Source organism: Notolabrus celidotus, chromosome 14 (assembly GCF_009762535.1).
Source record: "Notolabrus celidotus isolate fNotCel1 chromosome 14, fNotCel1.pri, whole genome shotgun sequence".
In the NCBI taxonomy this organism is placed as follows: domain Eukaryota; kingdom Metazoa; phylum Chordata; class Actinopteri; order Labriformes; family Labridae; genus Notolabrus; species Notolabrus celidotus.
Window position 1 is genome coordinate 22,393,728 of NC_048285.1, and position 18,296 is coordinate 22,412,023.

The 18,296-nt window shown below is 38.3% G+C and overlaps 2 protein-coding genes across 3 annotated transcripts; both read left to right on the forward strand.

The window, feature by feature from the left end:
- The first annotated feature begins 967 nt into the window (after positions 1-967).
- LOC117825438 (zinc/cadmium resistance protein) lies at positions 968-11,131 on the forward strand. Its single transcript, XM_034701286.1, has 7 exons — positions 968-1,067; positions 3,606-3,665; positions 5,499-6,200; positions 8,922-9,209; positions 9,666-9,943; positions 10,147-10,334; positions 10,569-11,131. The coding sequence occupies exons 3-7, from the start codon at positions 5,507-5,509 to the stop codon at positions 10,882-10,884; spliced, it is 1,764 nt and encodes a 587-aa protein (XP_034557177.1). The 5' UTR covers positions 968-1,067; positions 3,606-3,665; positions 5,499-5,506; the 3' UTR covers positions 10,885-11,131.
- A 3,525-nt stretch (positions 11,132-14,656) lies between these two features.
- Positions 14,657-17,057, forward strand: mrpl28 (mitochondrial ribosomal protein L28). 2 transcript variants are annotated; one of them, XM_034701859.1, is made up of 6 exons: positions 14,657-14,789; positions 15,385-15,694; positions 15,875-16,027; positions 16,119-16,253; positions 16,346-16,432; positions 16,590-17,057. In XM_034701859.1, the coding sequence occupies exons 2-6, from the start codon at positions 15,410-15,412 to the stop codon at positions 16,680-16,682; spliced, it is 753 nt and encodes a 250-aa protein (XP_034557750.1). In that variant the 5' UTR covers positions 14,657-14,789; positions 15,385-15,409; the 3' UTR covers positions 16,683-17,057. The 2 variants fall into 2 exon arrangements, with proteins under 2 accessions (XP_034557750.1, XP_034557751.1); XM_034701860.1 differs by having other exon boundaries at positions 14,666-14,803.
- Positions 17,058-18,296: the final 1,239 nt, after the last annotated feature.

The window sequence follows — 18,296 nt, forward strand, 5'->3', positions numbered from 1 at the left end:
AAGTTTGTATCAGTTTCAGAAGCATATTCACATAATTTTGAAGGGAAATGAAACTGATTATGTATGATAGGAACTTCCTTCTGCTGTTGAAAGGCAAACAGAGCTCTCTTCTAATCAGCCATTTTTTATTTTTGCTTTTTTATATATTTTGAAAATACTTTATGATGACAATTTGTGTTCTCCATCTTTCGAATAGGCCCAGTTACTTTGGTATGAGAGGCCGTTCAAAGAGAGAATGGCTATCAGTCCCATGACATTTAATACAGGGCCACTGCCAGCAGCAAGTTAGTTTAGCTTAGCTTGGCATAAAGACTGGCTGGTTGGCTGGCAACATCCCTTTAACTATGAGCAGCCATCTTTTACATTCCATGTGTGGCACAGATTCAATGAAGTTATAATTTCCATGAGTTGCCACTGGTCGCAGCCAAGACAAATTAAATGTCAGGTTGTTGTTTTCAAAAAGTTAGTTGATGATGTGTTGATAAATGATTTAAAAAGGCAGATTTTGTGAGCTTACAGAATGCCAATGCGGAGACATAAGAGGGAATTCAGTGATCTGCAGGCGTTTTTTTCGTTCCCGACACAAAACAAAGTTTAACACGCTGTAATTAAGGGACCTGTGATGATCAGATGTCATTTTTTTTTCACTGTTGCATGTGTTCAGCTTCTCTCTATTCACACAAACTTCAACTTCCACTGCAGTGATTGGTGTTTAATGTTAAATACAGTTTATCTACAGTTTCTGATCACTCAAAAACATTGCAAGCTTTTGGTTTTTAAAACAATCTTCGGAACAGAAAATGTTTTAGCTTATTGCTTTCTTACGACCCTTTGAAGCTTAGGCTGAAATAAAGCATTGTCTGATGTTGTGTTTGTCTTTGGCTTATCTGTTTTTCGTGACTCCTCATATGGTCAGAGAAACTCCTAAGGCTCATTCCTTATCGGTATGAAACATGTGATTGTGCACCTCAGGGTGAAGAGTCCATCAATGTAAAGTTTTCTTTCTGTGAAGCTGTTTTGTTTGACTCGGACCAAACAGTGAGTTAGTCTGATTTCTTCAGTTGAAGGTAAGAAGAAGCTGAACTTTACATTGTGTTGTGGTTGCTGTGTCAAGGCATTTATTTTTCAATTATTATAAAGAAGAAAATGAGTTTGAAGTTTGTCTTGATTTGGAAGAGGTCAGTTTGACTAAACTTTTATGACACAGGTCATCAGCTTGCTTTTTGCAAGCTTTCAGACCTATTTTCCTTGTGCCATTACTTTTTATACATTTACTTTCTAATTTTAAACAAGTTTCAGGCACTTAAGTGTTTAATTTTACTCTATACTCTGAAATGAAAACTGGTGCCACCGTCTAGTTGGTGAACACAGTGAAGCATTTAGCAGCTAAAGAGTCAAACATTTCCCAAAATGATGGAAAAAGCATACACAAAGGCAGTCAAAATTTTTCTTTTATATATTATTATTTTAGTATTGAATAAAATGCATATAAGGTGATGATGATGTGTTAGGGTTTTCAGATTGTGAAGTACCCAGGAAACCTTCAAAGAAAAAGGCAGAGGAAAATGCAAAGTGAAGTCAAGCTGCCTTTCTGTGGCCTCTCTCTATTCAGGGGACAGTAAAGTGATCAGATGCTTCCTCACTGGGTCTTTCCTTGGGCCTAGCTTTGCCTCAGGAATGTGCTGGCCCCCTGGTAGAACAGTAGGGATTTATCTGTGGTGTCAGCCCCTATCTGCCCTGTTGGTTCTCAGCCCAGTGGACTGCAACAAACCCCTGCTCTCCTGGCACCACAGAGCAGGGGCTGATGAACCTGCAGCATCATCTGTGAGGTCGTGAGAGCCGAGAAGAGGACAGAGAGGTTGCACAACCTCGACTGAGCTTTCAAGAGCTTAAGTAGATCTGGTGCAGATTTTGTGACCTCTGTGCAGTCATGTTAGCTCTCTCCCTCCAATTCAAGGGTTTTAGCAAAGTTAACTTTTGTATAACTTTAGCACATATAGTAGGTGTGAGCAAGCATACTTTCATCAGTCAAAACATTATCATACATGAAAGTTTTATCATGTTTTTTTTTTTGCACAAATTACCATTGTTTATAATATAGTGTAACTAATAAAGCAAGTAAAAGCATCTGACAAGCTAGCCAATATCAATATTCTCTGCTCTATCTCAATAGCTTAGCTAGCTAGGCAGGTAAGCTGCAAGGAGCTGATGTTGGTGATGTTGACATTAGTTCTTAAAGCTGAGAGAGTTTTCAAATGTCAACACTACCCCTCTCCTCTCTGCTCCCATAACCCCGCCCACAAAAGAAGTTTGTGTTCTATGAGGAAGTAGTGGCTTCCCAGTTAATCAGGCCAACGTAGTTGGGACACCACTCGACCAATCAGGACGGAGGATTGGAGATTAACTATGATTGGTCTGTCACAACGGGAACAAGGGGAATAATAATATTGCTTTATACATAGGCATTGGAAAACACAGATTTCGCAATAGTCTCAAATTAGTTCACTATCTAATACCGATGGGTATTATGACCTTTTCTCCAAACCTAGCAGAAAAAAAGTAACGTTTTTGACACCATTCCTACCAACATCAGCTTTAATTTATTTTCAAACTAAAAGCTAGCCATTTAGAAGCAAGAGAGATCCCAAAGCCTTGATGAATTACCTGATGTAATCCACTCAAGACTTTGCCACTCATGCAAATCCAATGGTCTGCCAAAAATGATGAGCTTTACGAGAGAAAACTTTTATGTTGAATTCTGTCGGTGCAAATCACATGATGACCTTAGAAAACTCCACCTGTAAGCTAATGTTAGCTTATGTTGCCCACTGCTGATGCTGCTAAATAAAACGTACAGTTCGTAAATGTTTCTGGCAAAATCATCCAGTAATTTAAAAAGATTATAAATCCACAGGCTGTTGTAGGGCTTGTTTGACCTTAGCCCTTTGATGGCTAGGATTGTGAATTAGAATAGATTTACCTCCATCTCCATAATGTTAAAAAATGTACATGACGTTATATTAGCCTTTATCATACATGTAGTATATACTTCTTGATTTCTTTCTTGCTCTAGTCAGATCCAAGTGACTTTTGCTCATTTTTTTTAGATATATGTTAATTATTGTGCTCAGTACACAGTTTTTTAGGTATGTTTTTGTGTTTGCAAAGCTTTACAAAGAAACAGAAAACATACAAAAATTCTTCACAGTGAATCAGTCCCACCAAAACCATACTGTAAATACTGTGTAACAACATTCAGACCTGATTCTGCCTGCAGTAAATTCATGCAGTTTTGTAGCTGCAGGTTATGTAATACCAGATCTGGTATCTGTAATCCTGACAACACAATGGGGATTTAATTAGTGCAAATTAGCTTCACCCGAACTGCTCAGCTTGTGTGAAGGGTGGGTGGGCTGTGTGATCCTCTCCCACCAACCAGCTGAGGAGGGAATGCAAACAGGGATAGCTGAGGAGAGGACGATACCACCCACCCCCCTCCCCGGCTCACATGACTGCGATTAGAGCAAAGGAGGAGTGTGGTGGGACAGAGAGAGAGGGAGATGGGGAGACACCATGAATGACATTTTTTTTATCTCGCTGCACAGATCACATCCAAGATCCAGACTTGTCCTGGTTGCTGGCCGAGGGTTGTCCACTTTTCTGCGGTAAATTTATTTCAAACTGAAAACGTTTGCAACATTTGTCTTGAATTTTAATCACAGAACTTTGTGTTTGTTAATAGTCTACTTGTGCATTACTGGAACATGTTGTTTCTTTCATGACTTTCCTTTGAACAAAAAAGGTGTTATACTTTTAAAGTAATAACACCACTGTAGAGTTGAAATATACTTTACAAGTAGGGCAGTCAAAAATAACAAAGCATTAGCATGGAAATATACTTTATGGACCAGATATAAAAGTCATTTTATGCATAATTTACCTTTTTGGATTGTCACATTGTTACATGTGTTCATCACTGTAATGTTGCAACTGCAAATAGAAGTTGATTTCATGAACTTCATATTTGACCATTGAAAAAAGTATTTATCTTAAAGGCCCTGTGAGGAGTTTTGAAATGGCTGAGAAACAGACTGAAAATGATACTGATGCCTCTTTATAACCTTCAATAGCAAACAAGTCCATCAGCAGCAACACTGATACCTTCTCTGTTGTAATTTTTAATGCCTGAAACCGCCCTGGGGGGGTAGGTGTCAGACCAGATGATGGACATCTTGCTTCAGAAACAGCCTTTATTTGACTGTTTTCATGGAAAATAATCACATTGCCTGATAAAGTTGACTGTTGAACAGAACAGGATGAGGCTTTTGTTGAAAACACTACTTTTGCATGTATATGACAAAAGATAAAAGGTATCACTTTGTCCACAAGGGGGGCGCCAGAATCGATACAAATCAAAAGTTCCTCACAGCACCTTTAACATAAAACAATGCTTTAAAATGAATCTGCTGATAACATAAGATTTGATTTGATGTGAAAGTAGCTTTTAACTCAAGTTTAAGTTTGTATACAGTGCACATGAGTGAATGTCTATCCAGTAAGGCTTGTGTCATGGTTATGAAGTTAAAAACAATGGAACATTAAAGAGAGACAGTTTATATATTTATTCAAGCTCTGAATCATTTTGAGGTACTTCTACATAGATATTGCTCTCTAATGGAAACTTACTTTTCAGAGGAAAGACATGTTATTAAACAACAGAAGTTTTAAGATGAATATTTTTAACATTACACTTATGATCAATGTTCAAATTAATCCGTTTTATGGATCAATCTACCCAACAGCATGGGTGCACTAATGACTCTTCCCAGCTAAGGCAAACCTGTGTGGACTGATTCTGCTAAACTGCTGATCTGAAGTCTGAGGGATGCAACAGAAACATCTAGAGTTGTTTTAATTCAGAAAGTGTTTCAGATTTTTTCAAGTATATATATTTAACCGCCATGTCTGAGTTGAACTTAATATTCTGTGGTTTATTTTACAAAAAAGGGGTTAGAAAATTGCATTTAATAGCCAACATTTACTTTACAGCTCCTGTCAGGTGTTTTTAACAGTGTTAAAGCTAATGACTCTATTCGACCTCCAAGAGTAAACCAGACCATCAGCGATAAAAGTGTAGCGATAATTTCTAGAACAAAATCAGCAAAGAGATAAAATGCACATCTTTGCCAACACTCTACAGGGGGCGCAAAAAACACCACAAACCAAATGTTCCTCACTGGAGCTTTAACTAATATAAACAATATATATAGCAGACCTTTCAAAAGCAGTCCTTTGGCATTCCTCTTCCTGAGTTTCCAACACCTATCACCATGTATTTACATTGATTCTCAAACAGATGCTATGAGAAGCTAATATTACCTTTAAATTAGTGTTATTTAAATCTGTACCCATGTTTTTACTGTTTAAAAATAAAGAAATTATCTTATTGCAAAATTGAATGTATGTTTGTGACTCTGGTCCATGCTTTATTCACTCAGTTGCAGGTATGAGGGTGCCACACTGGTGCATGCTGGGAGTAGCCATCTTACTGCTAGTGTGCCAGGTTATCATCCATCAGCTGTGTGAAACCCTCATTGTCCTGGCGGATGGTTTCCACACGCTATTCGTCATCGTGCGCATGGCTTTTCCTCCTCCTTCTCCACCTGTGTGTTTGAGAAAACCTCCTCCATCCTCTGTGGACTCCCCAGCAACTCCTGCACACTCCTCCACCTCCTCAGCTGCAGTTCCTCCCACCCTTCATGCAGAGCCGTGTATTGAAGCACTACCTGGAACCCACACCTCCACCGATGGATCACCCATCCAAGATCAACTTTCAACTCCTCATCCTCCTCTTGAAGGAGCTTCACTGGCTAACTCTCATCAACTCTTCACCCCAGAAGTTTCTCCTCCAGCTCTGAACTGCGGCCTGTCCTTCACTCACAGTAGGACTCCAGCTGTGGGAGCTTTCATCTCTGCTCTAGTTCTGACCTCTCTGTGTCTCTCATACATCACTGAGATCGTCAGCTATTCCGTGGAGCCACACCCCGTACAGCGCCCCCTGCTGCCTGTGTTGGTTGGAGCTGTCAGTCTGCTCTATAAGATGCTGCTGCTCTGGCTGAACTGGGGTCAGATGGAGGACACACAACCTGGTGTAGTCAGGCAGTCGGAAAACAAATGTCACCTTGAAGAGAACCACAAAGGTAACACATTTCATAGAGTTATGTTAATCCAAGTATAAACTTCAAGGTAGTGGAGAGTCATGTCACCTGGTGAGGAGGCTATGAGTCAGGAAAAACTGAGACTAGTGAGCCACGTCAGGAGATGAGTTATGATCTGTATGCAGGGAGTTTGCCCAGTGTGGCTTTGTAGACAAAAATGTACAAATGAAGTTGTCTATGTAGATTAATCAGAGGCCAGCCAACTAGTTCATAAAGTGTACAATAATAAAAACAGGAAACTGCAGTTAGTTTTAAACCTTAGTGGTTAAATGAATGTTTAACATAAAGGGTACAAAAAAAGCATAAATGTAGTCAACATCATGGTCCAAAAATGTTTTAAAAACTAGCAAGCGTGAGTCTTTACAAGATCTGAAGTATGTACATCAAAATAAAGCATTATATTGAAAAAAAAAACGTTATATACCTACAATAAAACTTTTTAAATTGTGTCCCCAGTTTGAGCATTCAGGTGTTTTTCATTGGATTTGAAATAGCTCAGAGAAAAGGTCCTAAGTTAGTTTTCTTTAGCGCTTATTGAAATTAACTGATGGTCAAAACATGACACTTGAAGCCCTTGAAAAACATATCTGGAGGTCATTTGTGGCTTGGCCCAGAGATGCTGTATCTAAGTATAGCACTGTGTTGTCTGCATTGAGATGAAATTAAGCAGGTTTGCAAGCAAGTAAACTAATTCTACGCCAAGTTAGCACAAACCTTGGCCACCACCTTGCTAGCTCAAGATAGCACAAAGTTGGACACAGCTGTTGCTAATTTAGGGTTAAGAGTCTTCAATCAACTTCAACCTAATCTGACTGTGCTAGTTTTGCAGCAGGATCTACTGAACCGCCCTTTACTTTTGACAATCAACTCAAAATAAAACCAGCAGATAGAAATCATCCTTATTATCATGCAAGTTGCATTTTTGTGAATATTTTAAAAACTATGTCAACAGTCGTTTTGTCATGAACTGGCCTGCCTGCTCACCTGATCTCAACCCGACTGAGAACTTGTGGTCAATAATAAAGGAGATCATTTACAGTAATGGCAGAAATACAGCTCAATGAGCATCTTTGGAAAGCCAAACAAGGTACAGCTCACAGTGTCAGCAGATAAGTCATCAGAAACCTCACTAAATCTGTTTACCTGTGACCTCTGACCCTCACTGAAAGAAAAGGAGGATATATTGGACATTTGAGAAACACTTTAGATTTTAGATGTTTCAAATACATTAGCATATTTATTTTATATACAAATGTAAAGACAACTGTTGTTTTTGTTGAAGTTTGAATATATTTGTAGTAAATATTATTATTTTCAATCAATAGAACATTAAAAATGGTGCCTAGGTTTCAATTTTCAAGTTATATGCTCTTATCACCAACTTGCATGATAATTTGGCACGCTCATTTCTGCAGATTCTGCATTTATTTTAAAATGCAGCCGAAAAGTATCATTTTAACCACACAGTTGAAGAAATACATTCACTATCTGACTTCCTAACAAATTTGAAAATGACTGTTAACATAGTTTTTTTTAAATATTCACAAAAATGCAACTTGCATAATAATTTGGAACACGGTGTAAGTACAAACACTTACAAAACGTGAACTATCTCAAGAACTGACACTTATTGACTGAGGGACCTTTGAAGGAACATAATAATAGAAGAAAGGAGACAGCAACTGAGAGAGAGAGAGAAGTGAAGAAATTCATACATCACTGTATTTCCACAGTGGCTGGACGTCACAGCTGACCCCAGCTTAGCTTTGTGCCTCCTGCTTGTACCTGCTTCTCCAAATTCACACTTATCAGTTCATAACACCAAAGACATGTCTGACAAGGTTGACCATTCTCCATGTATTTCTTGGTATTTGATTAACATATTGTCAAATCATATCAGACTGAGGGAATGTAAATCATTAACTGTTTGTCTTCTATTATATTCAAGTTATTGAGAAAGATCTCCGTGACAACTGTGAACACATTAGTAAATATAACTGTCAAGAATAGTTTACAATTGAAAGGTTGAGTAATCAATGAGAGATGTTAACCCCACCAAAGTATCAATTTGAGCAGATTGCTGGCCTGCTGTGGGAAAAGTTAATGTGTAACTTTTAAAACAGACTTTAGCCAACTACCTTCGCTCTCTATTTCTTGGCAGCCATGATCTCCTTTTGATTTGACACAAGCTCATGGTGTCTCTCCTCCTATTAAAACTGGGGATTTTATTCAAGTTGTCCTCTGTATTCTCAATAAGGCCGAGTGTTTTCATCATTACTATATTAGTTTATACAGTTTAACTGTAGCATGCTCCACAATGTTTCCCTGATTGCACTTATGACTGAACTTAAGATAACTCACTACTCCTTGTTGCTAAGCTAGGCTAACAGCTGCTAATTTAGCATCATATTAAAGATGTGCAAATCTAATCTTAGATTCAATAGTTGTTTATGGATTGACCTTTCCCTGAACTTAAAGATTGTATCACATTTCTTTCAATATCCCCCTTAGAGTCCAAATTGTGTGAAAGCACATGTTCATACTTGTGTTATATCATGATAATCTAATACTGCAGAGTAATTACTGTCTAAGTGATGATATTACTCTGACTGATTCGAAGTAACATCCAAGTGTATGCTCAGCTGTAAGGAACATAAAACCATGTCTTTGTTTGTTTTTCATTCCTCTGTTCGACTCCGACAGTGTTGACTAAAGAGAAAGCCAAGGGTTGTACTGATCCAAGGCGAGTCCTGGATGACATTAATCAAGTCCACTCCGACGTGGACGGCTGTCTTCACAATGGGGCGCTTATCCTCAGTAACCCTGGAATCTCCTCCTCCATCCCCAATGCGGACTCTCAAACTTCACAACCACAGCCAGGGGTCCACCTGCACACAGCACCTCCTCAGGTTGACAGGAACTGTGAGGATCTGAGTCATTCCAAAGACATCGCAGAGGTCTCTATAGAAGATACCTGCATGGAACATCTTGGTAAGCGAGGGTAGATTCTTCGACTGTCATCTTTCTCACATCAGCATCCCTCAAATAAGTCACCTGAAGAAAAAATAAATACATTTAGGGCACTTTTGTTCCTCCAGCATTTATTTTTTCATGGAATTCTTAGTTATATGTGTTCGCTGAAGTTATATGTGTTGCATGTGAAGTCCTTGCGCAAACAGCTGTGATGCTCTGCCACATGTACTGCAGACAATGCTGCGAGTTGCAAAGTATGGATCCAAATCCAAAACTCATTGATACCTATTTTTAAATCCCGCCAAGCTTTAAATCCTTCAATATAATCTGATGGAAATATCAGCCAATCAATATATTAGCCTTGCCCTCATCAAAAATATTCTCCTATCATTACCAGTATTTTGATTTTAATATCACTAGCACAGTACAAAGAAAATTGAATGAACTCACTTTCTGTTTTCTCTTCCGCCCAAGACAGCAAAAATGCATCTAGGAGCTCCCCAGTCTGCGAACCTTCACATCACACTGAGGAACGTGAACTCAGTAGCCAGGGGCCAGCCTGTCTCCTGTCATCAGTGCTCATCACTCAGGGCCTTTGTTCCCCGCTCCTCACTCTGATCAACAGCCTTGTGACGCTGCTGATCGACCCTCTGTGTCCGCACAGCTCGGAAGTCTGTAGTTTCCTGGTTTACCTGGATCCCGGCCTGTCACTGTTGGCTGTGATTACACTGATTGCTACAGCGATGCCACAGGTCAGATTCTGTTGGTTTAGACATTATATATTTTTGTGTGGTGTTGCTGAAGCTGTTATCAAGACTAAACTAGGAGTCCAGTTAAATAGGACAAAGAAGCGATTTGTCAAAGCAGTTTGATAAGACAACAAATTACAACACCTGTATCTGCGGCCTTTGCATTTAAACCTTTACTGACTGTTTATTTGCTTCCACTTCTCCAGCTTCACAGCTATGGACTGTTGCTTCTACAGTCCACACCTCCACACATATGTGTGTCTGATCTTGGACAGAGGATTGCAAGTGTCCCTGGGGTGCAGGCTGTGCATGACCTCCATGTTTGGCAGTTGTCTGGATCACTTACCGTGGCCTCGGTGCATGTGCACTGTCATGCTGGGTTTCCATTACACAGGTGAGCCCCAAGAAATGACCTTTGTACTGCTGATTCTGCAGGTTAATGGCTACTAAGAGTTGTCAGTTTTTTGTTTGGCTGAAAGGTGTGGATTCAATTTTAGTAACCAGATAGTAATAGACATCTCTAGTATATCAAGGTGTATAAATGGATACACCAGAACTAAACTGTTACAAAGAAAAAGTATCAGTGAGGCTTGTTGTTTTATGTGTCTGTCCTTTTACAAATATCCAGGTGTGCTGATCTGCTCTCAGGGGTCACAAAGGTGCTGCAGAGTGTGGGAGTGAGCTGCTGCACTGTTCAGCCAGAGTTTGTCTCCTATGCCGGGTGCTCTGCGGGCAGCACAGGTGACGCCTCCCCAGTCGTGCACAGGGAGGACCCCACCCTGCCTCCGCTCCTGCTGGCCTGCAGCCTCGCCTGTGGAAAGGCCTGCACTGGAAACATGTGCTGCTCCCCGCCAGAAGAGGAAAGCAGGAGCATGCTTACACCACCAGCTGGAGAAACAAAAGAAGAGCCTCAAACACTTGTCATCGAGAACACTTTCCTCTGAACGTCAGCATTAACCAAATAACTACACTGGAGGATACCCATGTCCAGATGTAAAGCTAGACACAGTGATGGTGGAAATGTTAAAGATTTGAAAGTGTAATCTTTATCAAAGAACTGCCTGCATATAACATGTATATATTCTGATAGATTTAAGACATGTATATGCTGCTAAACCAAAGACTGTTTTTATCTGATATTGAGCTAAATTCCATGTCATGTATGTACTGAAATAAAAACAAACAATAATGCTGATTTCCCCTTTTTCTATTTTAAAATCAATCTTTCTTGAACCTTTGTGGAAAATATTTTGTTATTTAATGATGAATAAATCAGTAGCATTTGTTTTAATACAACTTAACTCACAAGATACAATATATCTGGAGGTGAAAAGTAGCAGGTTATCAGAATCAACACTTTATGAATCCCTAGGGGGGAATTTCCTTGAACGGAATTGCAGCATAAAGAAAATATGAAATAATAGACATGTAAGGAATTTCAAAAATATTTTAATTACAGAACAAAAACATACAGATGAATATGAATGAAATAATAACATGAGTAGTTTCTAAAAAATATCATGCAGTATGCAAAGTTGAGTCTACTCTAAAACATCCCCATTGCAGGTATTTGACTGACATCTATTCCAAGGTAGCTCTACACATTAATCCATTATGTGTGCTTCTATTTTAGTGTACCTTAAGATGCAGAACTCTTTTTTGTAACTGAATTGTATTACAGTATAGTTATGCTAATTTACTAAAAAGTCATATGAGTACCTCTTCCACCATTGCATTTGTTATGTACAATATTAAGAAGACAAAGCTTAAACTGAGACAAGGTAGTCACCTGTTAAATAAGTTGACATCTTGTAAATTAAACTGAAATTGCACTTGGAAAATTGTATGTGGGTTAAGTCTATTGTGTGTTCAGAAATCAGTGTAAGCTGTGTATAATTGTGTACTCAGGGAAAGAAGAATGAGCGAAAGTGAGAGTAAATCAGATCACACAGAGGAAGTGGGTAGACATTTGAACCTGTCATTGCAGGACTGACACAACAATGACAAATAGGCCAGCATGCACAAAAACAGACACACCTTTAAGAAACACAGTATTAATATAACTAGTTACACCGGTGCATATCTCCATGTCTAATTATAAACATGAAGAGTCTTTTACCTGCGATGACATATTGTGGCTCCTCCTTTATGTTTCCAGACAGCCAATCACACTGCCTCTTTGTTGCACAATAGAGCAGAGAGTAGACAAAGTTTCCCTTTTTTGGACTCTTTCGGGATAAAAATGATAAAGTGTGTCCAGTACGTGTGAGGACTCAATGTGAGCAAGTTTTATTTTGATAAATACAACCAGACATAAAATCATCACAGTGGCACCGTGACTGAGAATGTGCTCGTTGCTAGCATGTATTTATTTGACTGATTCTCATTGTAAAAGTGCCCGGATGAGCCTCAGTGGTCTGGGGTGCAGGCTTCAAACCTGTAGCTGCTTAGCGGCAGAGTGGTTCAATTCCACCTTTCGGGCGATTGCATGTTCATACTATGTGTGCTCGTGTGGAGTGTGGATACTGGAATGTGTCGTCATAGTCATCCTTATTTGTATCCCTACACACATATACCGTGGATCTTTACATAATTCTCACAATAAATAACAAGATGCTTGCGTTCCTTTAGATATCAAATGGCATGTCAAATGTAACACGATTGACAATTCAATCTGTATGTTCATTTTATTTTCTCAAACCTAAAAACTGAACTAGCTTGTGTCAACTTCCTGTCAAGCTTTGGCCAGATGCTTCAAAATAAAAGTCAACTAAAAACATCACATATATTTCCTGGCAGGTTTCTTTAATAATCATTTAATGATCATTTATTTGTAGGGCACCTTTCAAAACCAGGTTACAAAGTGCTTTACATGGGCAGCAAAATAAAACATGCAGATCATAAAAACTAAAGTCAAGATAAAGAAATACAACATTTTTTAAAAGGCATAAAATTCCCCTAAAGAACTCTAAAGGAATACAATTCTTTTAAAATATATTTCTTAAGACGGTCAAAATAAAACAAAGTCAAATAAAATTCAGATAAAATCCAGGAAGGCTCTGCGATAAAAGTACGTTTTAAGAAGGGATTTAAAAGAGCTCACTTTAGCCTTTATTAAATGTAATACTTAATTTGGTACAGTTTTGGAGGAATTTTTACTAAATTCTACTTAATTAGATACATAGTATCTTCCAGTATCTTTTAGGATAGATTTTAAGATTATTTTATTGGTTTTTAAATCTCTTAATGGTCTTGGCCCTTCTTATTTATCAAATTTGCTTTTATCATATGAGCCAGTGAGAGCCCTCAGGTCTTCAGGTGGTGGACTTTTAATGGTACCAAATGTAAAAACTAAGACGTTAGTGAGGCAGCTTTCTATTATCACGGCCCACGCCTGTGGAAAACCCTGCCTGAGGATCTGAGGGCTGCACAGAGCATAAAAGCAAACTCAAGACCTACCTTTTTAGTCTTGCTGTTAACTAAGTTTTATTTTTATTCTTAATAGTTCTATTTATTTATTTATTATCTATTTCGAATTTAGTCACTTTTATTCAACTTTATTTATTTATGTACCTATTTACTTATTTTAAGTCTTGCATCTTAAGTTCTTTTAATGGTTTAATATTTTAGTCTTTTCTCATCTTAGAAATGTATTTTACTTTGGTGATTTTAATTTTCTGTGTTGAGTTTTAACATCTTATTTTACCTCCAGTGTTTCCTCATTAAGATATCATGAGAGTGTTTCCTCAGTTTGTTCAGCAACTTCTTTTTATTTATTTTTATTGTTTTTATTACTATTGTTGCATATTGTGTTCTTAACCTTAGGATTATGGGTTTGGGGCTGGGGGTGGGATCTTTTTCTTAATTTATTCTATTTTGAAGTTGTTTTTATGTAGAGCACTTTGTGTTACAATGTCATTGTATGAAAAGCACTTTATAAATAAAGTCTGATTGATTTATAGAGGATGTCTGTAGAACATAAAGTGTGTGTATAAAATAGGAAATGTATTTCTTTATTAGGATCCCCATGAGCATAAGCATAAGCATCAGCTATTCTCCTGGGGTCCAACCCCAACCCTGGGTCCAACACATATACAATCATGCACACTAACACACAATCAGCAAAACAAGACAAATTAAACAGAAAACAAAAACAGCTCCTCATAATGAATTAAAAAATACTGAAGAGAAACAAATTGGTCATTCACGTATGTTACTAGGATCATGTGTTTTGACACATCAAATACAAGAAAAGGGTAAAGAAGATAATTATTTCACTCCTATCAAAGAAGCAGAAGCAGTACCTTCATCCAAGTTAACCAATTTTATCAATATCTGTTTTCTTGTTTGGTAGTTTAAGCCACCAAATAGTAAATCCAGTTTTAATATGCTAAACCTTGACCAACCACTACATCAAGAAGGTTGATATATCAGACATAATGAGAACTTTGCATATGACAGTTTAACACCTGCGTATATTTTGTCATCCAAAAAGACTTTGAATTTTACAATTGAAGACGACATTATATTTCTAATTTGAGGAAAGAAAGACTTGGTAAAGTAGGCTACTGAGTAAATGTAAACACAAAATGATTTCTCCTTCAATCTCGATTCACTTTGTCCGGAAGTAAACAATGATTGACAGCCCGTGAGAGCCAATCAGCAGTGGAGTTTTCTTGTCAGCCAATCATCTCTCTTATATCTTTGGGCGGGACCAACAAACCGGAAATGAGTCAGTGCAGCAAAAGATGCATGATGTCCTTGGCTTGCCTGCTTGATTTTGGGCTAACGTGGACTCTAAACTGAGCTTATAAGTGGTGGCAGGTATTTTTTTATCTCTTATAACCAGGTAAGATATACTCTGTAAGTATTCTTAACTCTATGTGAAACTCCCAGACTCTTTGTGTCATCTGATAATGTGTAAAGTGTGTTGTTGGTCGGTGCTACTTAGCATCCTGCTAATGTGCATCGTTATGGAAGTAACTCACTGTGCAGGATCTGGAGAGTATAAGAGGTAGTTTGTATTTAAACAACTACTGATCTACAGCTTATTGACAAGTAAACCGACAACTTCACTGCTACCTAAACATATTCTCTTGTAAAATATCCTTCTCAATGAGACAGGGTCATTCCAGGATTTATTACTAACACATGGAAATGTTTCAGCCCATTAAAGCAGGAGTTTGAATAACAGGTCGCCCTTAGTTTTGGTTAAACTATATGGATATTAGTGATATAGAGTGATATTGATAATGTAAGACTCATGGGTAATGTGTTCTTATTTGTAAATCATTCTAACAATAGTAATGCTCTAATGCTTTATATATAAAAAACAAAACAAAATAAGAGCCCAAAAGTTTCTCTCGCAGTCTCTAGGCCCAATCTTTATTGATGCATCTAATTTGAAACTGACTTCATTTTCCTTTTTTTTATTCCCACTCCAGGGTTGACTCTAAAAGAAAGCTCGTTATGCCCTTTCATAAATACCCTCCCAAAGTTTGGGAAGCCCTAAAACTGAAGCAGGGCATCTACGCTCGTCTGCCCAAACACTACCTCAAGTCCCTGGAGCAGAAAGAACCTACCCCTGTTCATTGGAGGCCTCTGGGGGTCCAGTATCGAGCAAACCCAAAGACAGGGCAGAAGGAACGGGTACAGGATGTCCCGATCCCCATCTACTACCCTCCGCCCTCCCAGGACGGCCTGTGGGGAGGAGAGGGCTGGATATCAGGCTTCAGATACGCTAACGACGACAAAGTGAGTCTGGAAGAAGATGAGATCACATTATGTGGTCATTTACCTGTTACCTCTGTGGACATCTTACATTTTCAAAATATTTCCTCAATATGATTTTTATTTCAACTTGTAGCTTTAGACACTAGACTTATTTGTCTCCATTTTTTCTTACATTGTTCCCCGAACTGTCTCTTTTCATAGCTGTCTACTCGTCTGAGGAAGACCTGGAAACCACAGCTCTTCAAGAGGGAGTTGTACAGCGAGATCCTTGACCACAATTTCACCATCACAGTCACACCGCGTACTCTGAACCTAGTCGATGCTGCCTACGGATTTGACTTTTACATTCTTAAAGTAAGAGAATGCTGCCTCTGTTTGCCAAAGTGTCACTCTTGTGTCTTTTAACATAACACTTAAGAGACTTTCTTCCTTTAACTCCTATCAGACACCGAAAGAAGACTTGAACTCCAAGCTGGGGATGGACCTGAAGAGGGCCATGCTGCTTCGCCTGGCACGCAAAAGCACAGAGCTTTACCCCAGTGACCCTGTGAAGAGAGAGAAGGTCTATGTCAAATACAAGGTTGGTGGGATTTGTCAAAGAGGAGCCCTAAAAGGTGTTTGAAACAGAAGGATTTTTTCACAAAACTAAATGTATGTTTTCTGTCTGAGCAGCAGTTTGAGATCCCAGAGGAGGAGGCTGAGTGGTTGGGTCTGAGTCTGGAGGAGGCTGTGGAGAAACAGAGGCAGCTCGAGCATAAGGTAAGAAGGTCCTCAAACATGAGTGCTACAGAGATAATTCTCCTTTAATGCAGGGCACAAGATTTACAAAAAAACTCATAAGAAACTCTCCCTCCAGTCTGTGATGAAGCTGTCCTGTGGGAGCTGACTCTGTTTTGTTTTTTGTTCTGTCTCTCAGGAGCCGGAGCCTCTGTTTAAGGACTGTGTGGAAAAGCTGGTGGAGGAGCTGCACATCCAAAAACTCTCAGAGCCGCACCTCATCGAGAAGTAGTGAAGACCTGAACTGTTTCTGCAGGACAAGAGGAAGCTTGAAAGACTGAAAAATGAAGTAGGTTGAACTGTCATGCTTCTCCAGAAGGTGGTGGGAGTCACTTTTTCAGCGCTGATATTCACCTGGGAGAACTTTCTGCAGTTTCAACCTGAATTTCTATCTGAGAATAAGATGAAGGGTGACGAATCAAGAGGTAAAGCGCAGAGTAATGTTTGTTTGTTTATTTATTTACCCCTGCTTTGAATGTCTTTACATTAGACATAATGATCGAAGAAGAAGCGTCCATCAGTGTAAATAGTATCTGAGCAGCTGTGATATCAGGCCCCTGTACAGGATAGATACACAAATAAAATTTTTCTTTTTTCTTAAACTTTATTCCTGCTCATCTGTTCTCCAGTATTGCTATTATCTAATGTACTGATTCCCTGGATCATTTTCACTGAAAGTAGTTCCTTATTTTCTTTCCTGCTGACAGTTTGATGTAAAGATTGATACCACAATTCTGTCTACCAGCTCCCCTAAAGATGTCATACCAACATGTTTTACTCCATTTTAGTTGGAGTCAACCTTTCTAAAGTGTTAAAGGACAAATGGAGTTGTCACTTCCTGGAGTCTGTTTTCAGACTTGATGCTAAGCTAAGCTACCCTGCTCTGAAAGGCGTCGTTAAATAAAATGTATTATTATTATTACCCTTTAACATAGACTACTTTTACCAGAGCAAAAAAATCAATTAGTTTGTTCAGATGGACAAGACACACAAATCAGTACATGTGTAAATGTACCATGTCAGGTAAGTTTTAACTGAAGTTATTCAGTAAGTTGTTGAATCAGTAACATGACAAAATAAGGAATAGAAACTTTGGAAATTGAGACACCGACTATGAATTAGCAGATTAAATATGAGATAAAACTACCACAACAGCAACAGGAAACAGTAATGGTTTGAAATTAGAAACAAAGCAAGTAACTGAATGTCATGAAACACAGCATCGGATAAACAGAGTACATATATACTCAGGAATAGCAAAACAATATGTCATTTTTAATTACGTGTACATGATTGTTTACATTTGATGTTACTATATATGTCCTTTTAACTTGATAGAGAACAAAAATTAAGTATTTTTTTCATATAATGTTAATTATCACTTCACAACTGACAATATCAAATACATTAAAAAGTACTTAAATGTATTAAAAGTAAACAATGTCAATTTTAAATGTGTACACGTGTGTTAACATTTGATGTTACTATACAGTTGAGGTCAAAATTATGAGCCCCCCTTGTGAAATCAGATAAAACCCTTGATTTCTCCATGAAAATGACCATTAAAAATAAGTGTTTATAGTTTGTGTTTCCAAAATAACAAAGTCAAAATGTTCACTATGATTGACTTGGATATTTTGTTGATGCAATGAATTGAAACAAGAAAAGGTAAAAATGGCACGGCCAAAATCATTAGCCCCCTGGCCCTAAGTAGTCAATAGTGCGCCCGTTCTGAGCCCTACCTGACAACAACCTCTTTAACTAGTTCTTTACAAGGTTGGCACATGTCTCTGGAGGGATTTTTGCCCATTTTTCCAATGTAAATTGTTCAAGCTGGTCCAAAATA

Coding starts and splice junctions, on each gene's coding strand:
- LOC117825438 (XM_034701286.1), top strand. CDS start 5,507: ATGAGGGTGCCACACTGGTGCATGCTGGGAGTAGCCATCTTACTGCTA. Junction 6,201..8,921: donor CCTTGAAGAGAACCACAAAG/GTAACACATTTC, acceptor CGACTCCGACAG/TGTTGACTAAAGAGAAAGCC. Junction 9,210..9,665: donor TACCTGCATGGAACATCTTG/GTAAGCGAGGGT, acceptor CTTCCGCCCAAG/ACAGCAAAAATGCATCTAGG.
- mrpl28 (XM_034701859.1), top strand. CDS start 15,410: ATGCCCTTTCATAAATACCCTCCCAAAGTTTGGGAAGCCCTAAAACTG. Junction 16,028..16,118: donor TTGACTTTTACATTCTTAAA/GTAAGAGAATGC, acceptor AACTCCTATCAG/ACACCGAAAGAAGACTTGAA. Junction 16,433..16,589: donor AGAGGCAGCTCGAGCATAAG/GTAAGAAGGTCC, acceptor TCTGTCTCTCAG/GAGCCGGAGCCTCTGTTTAA.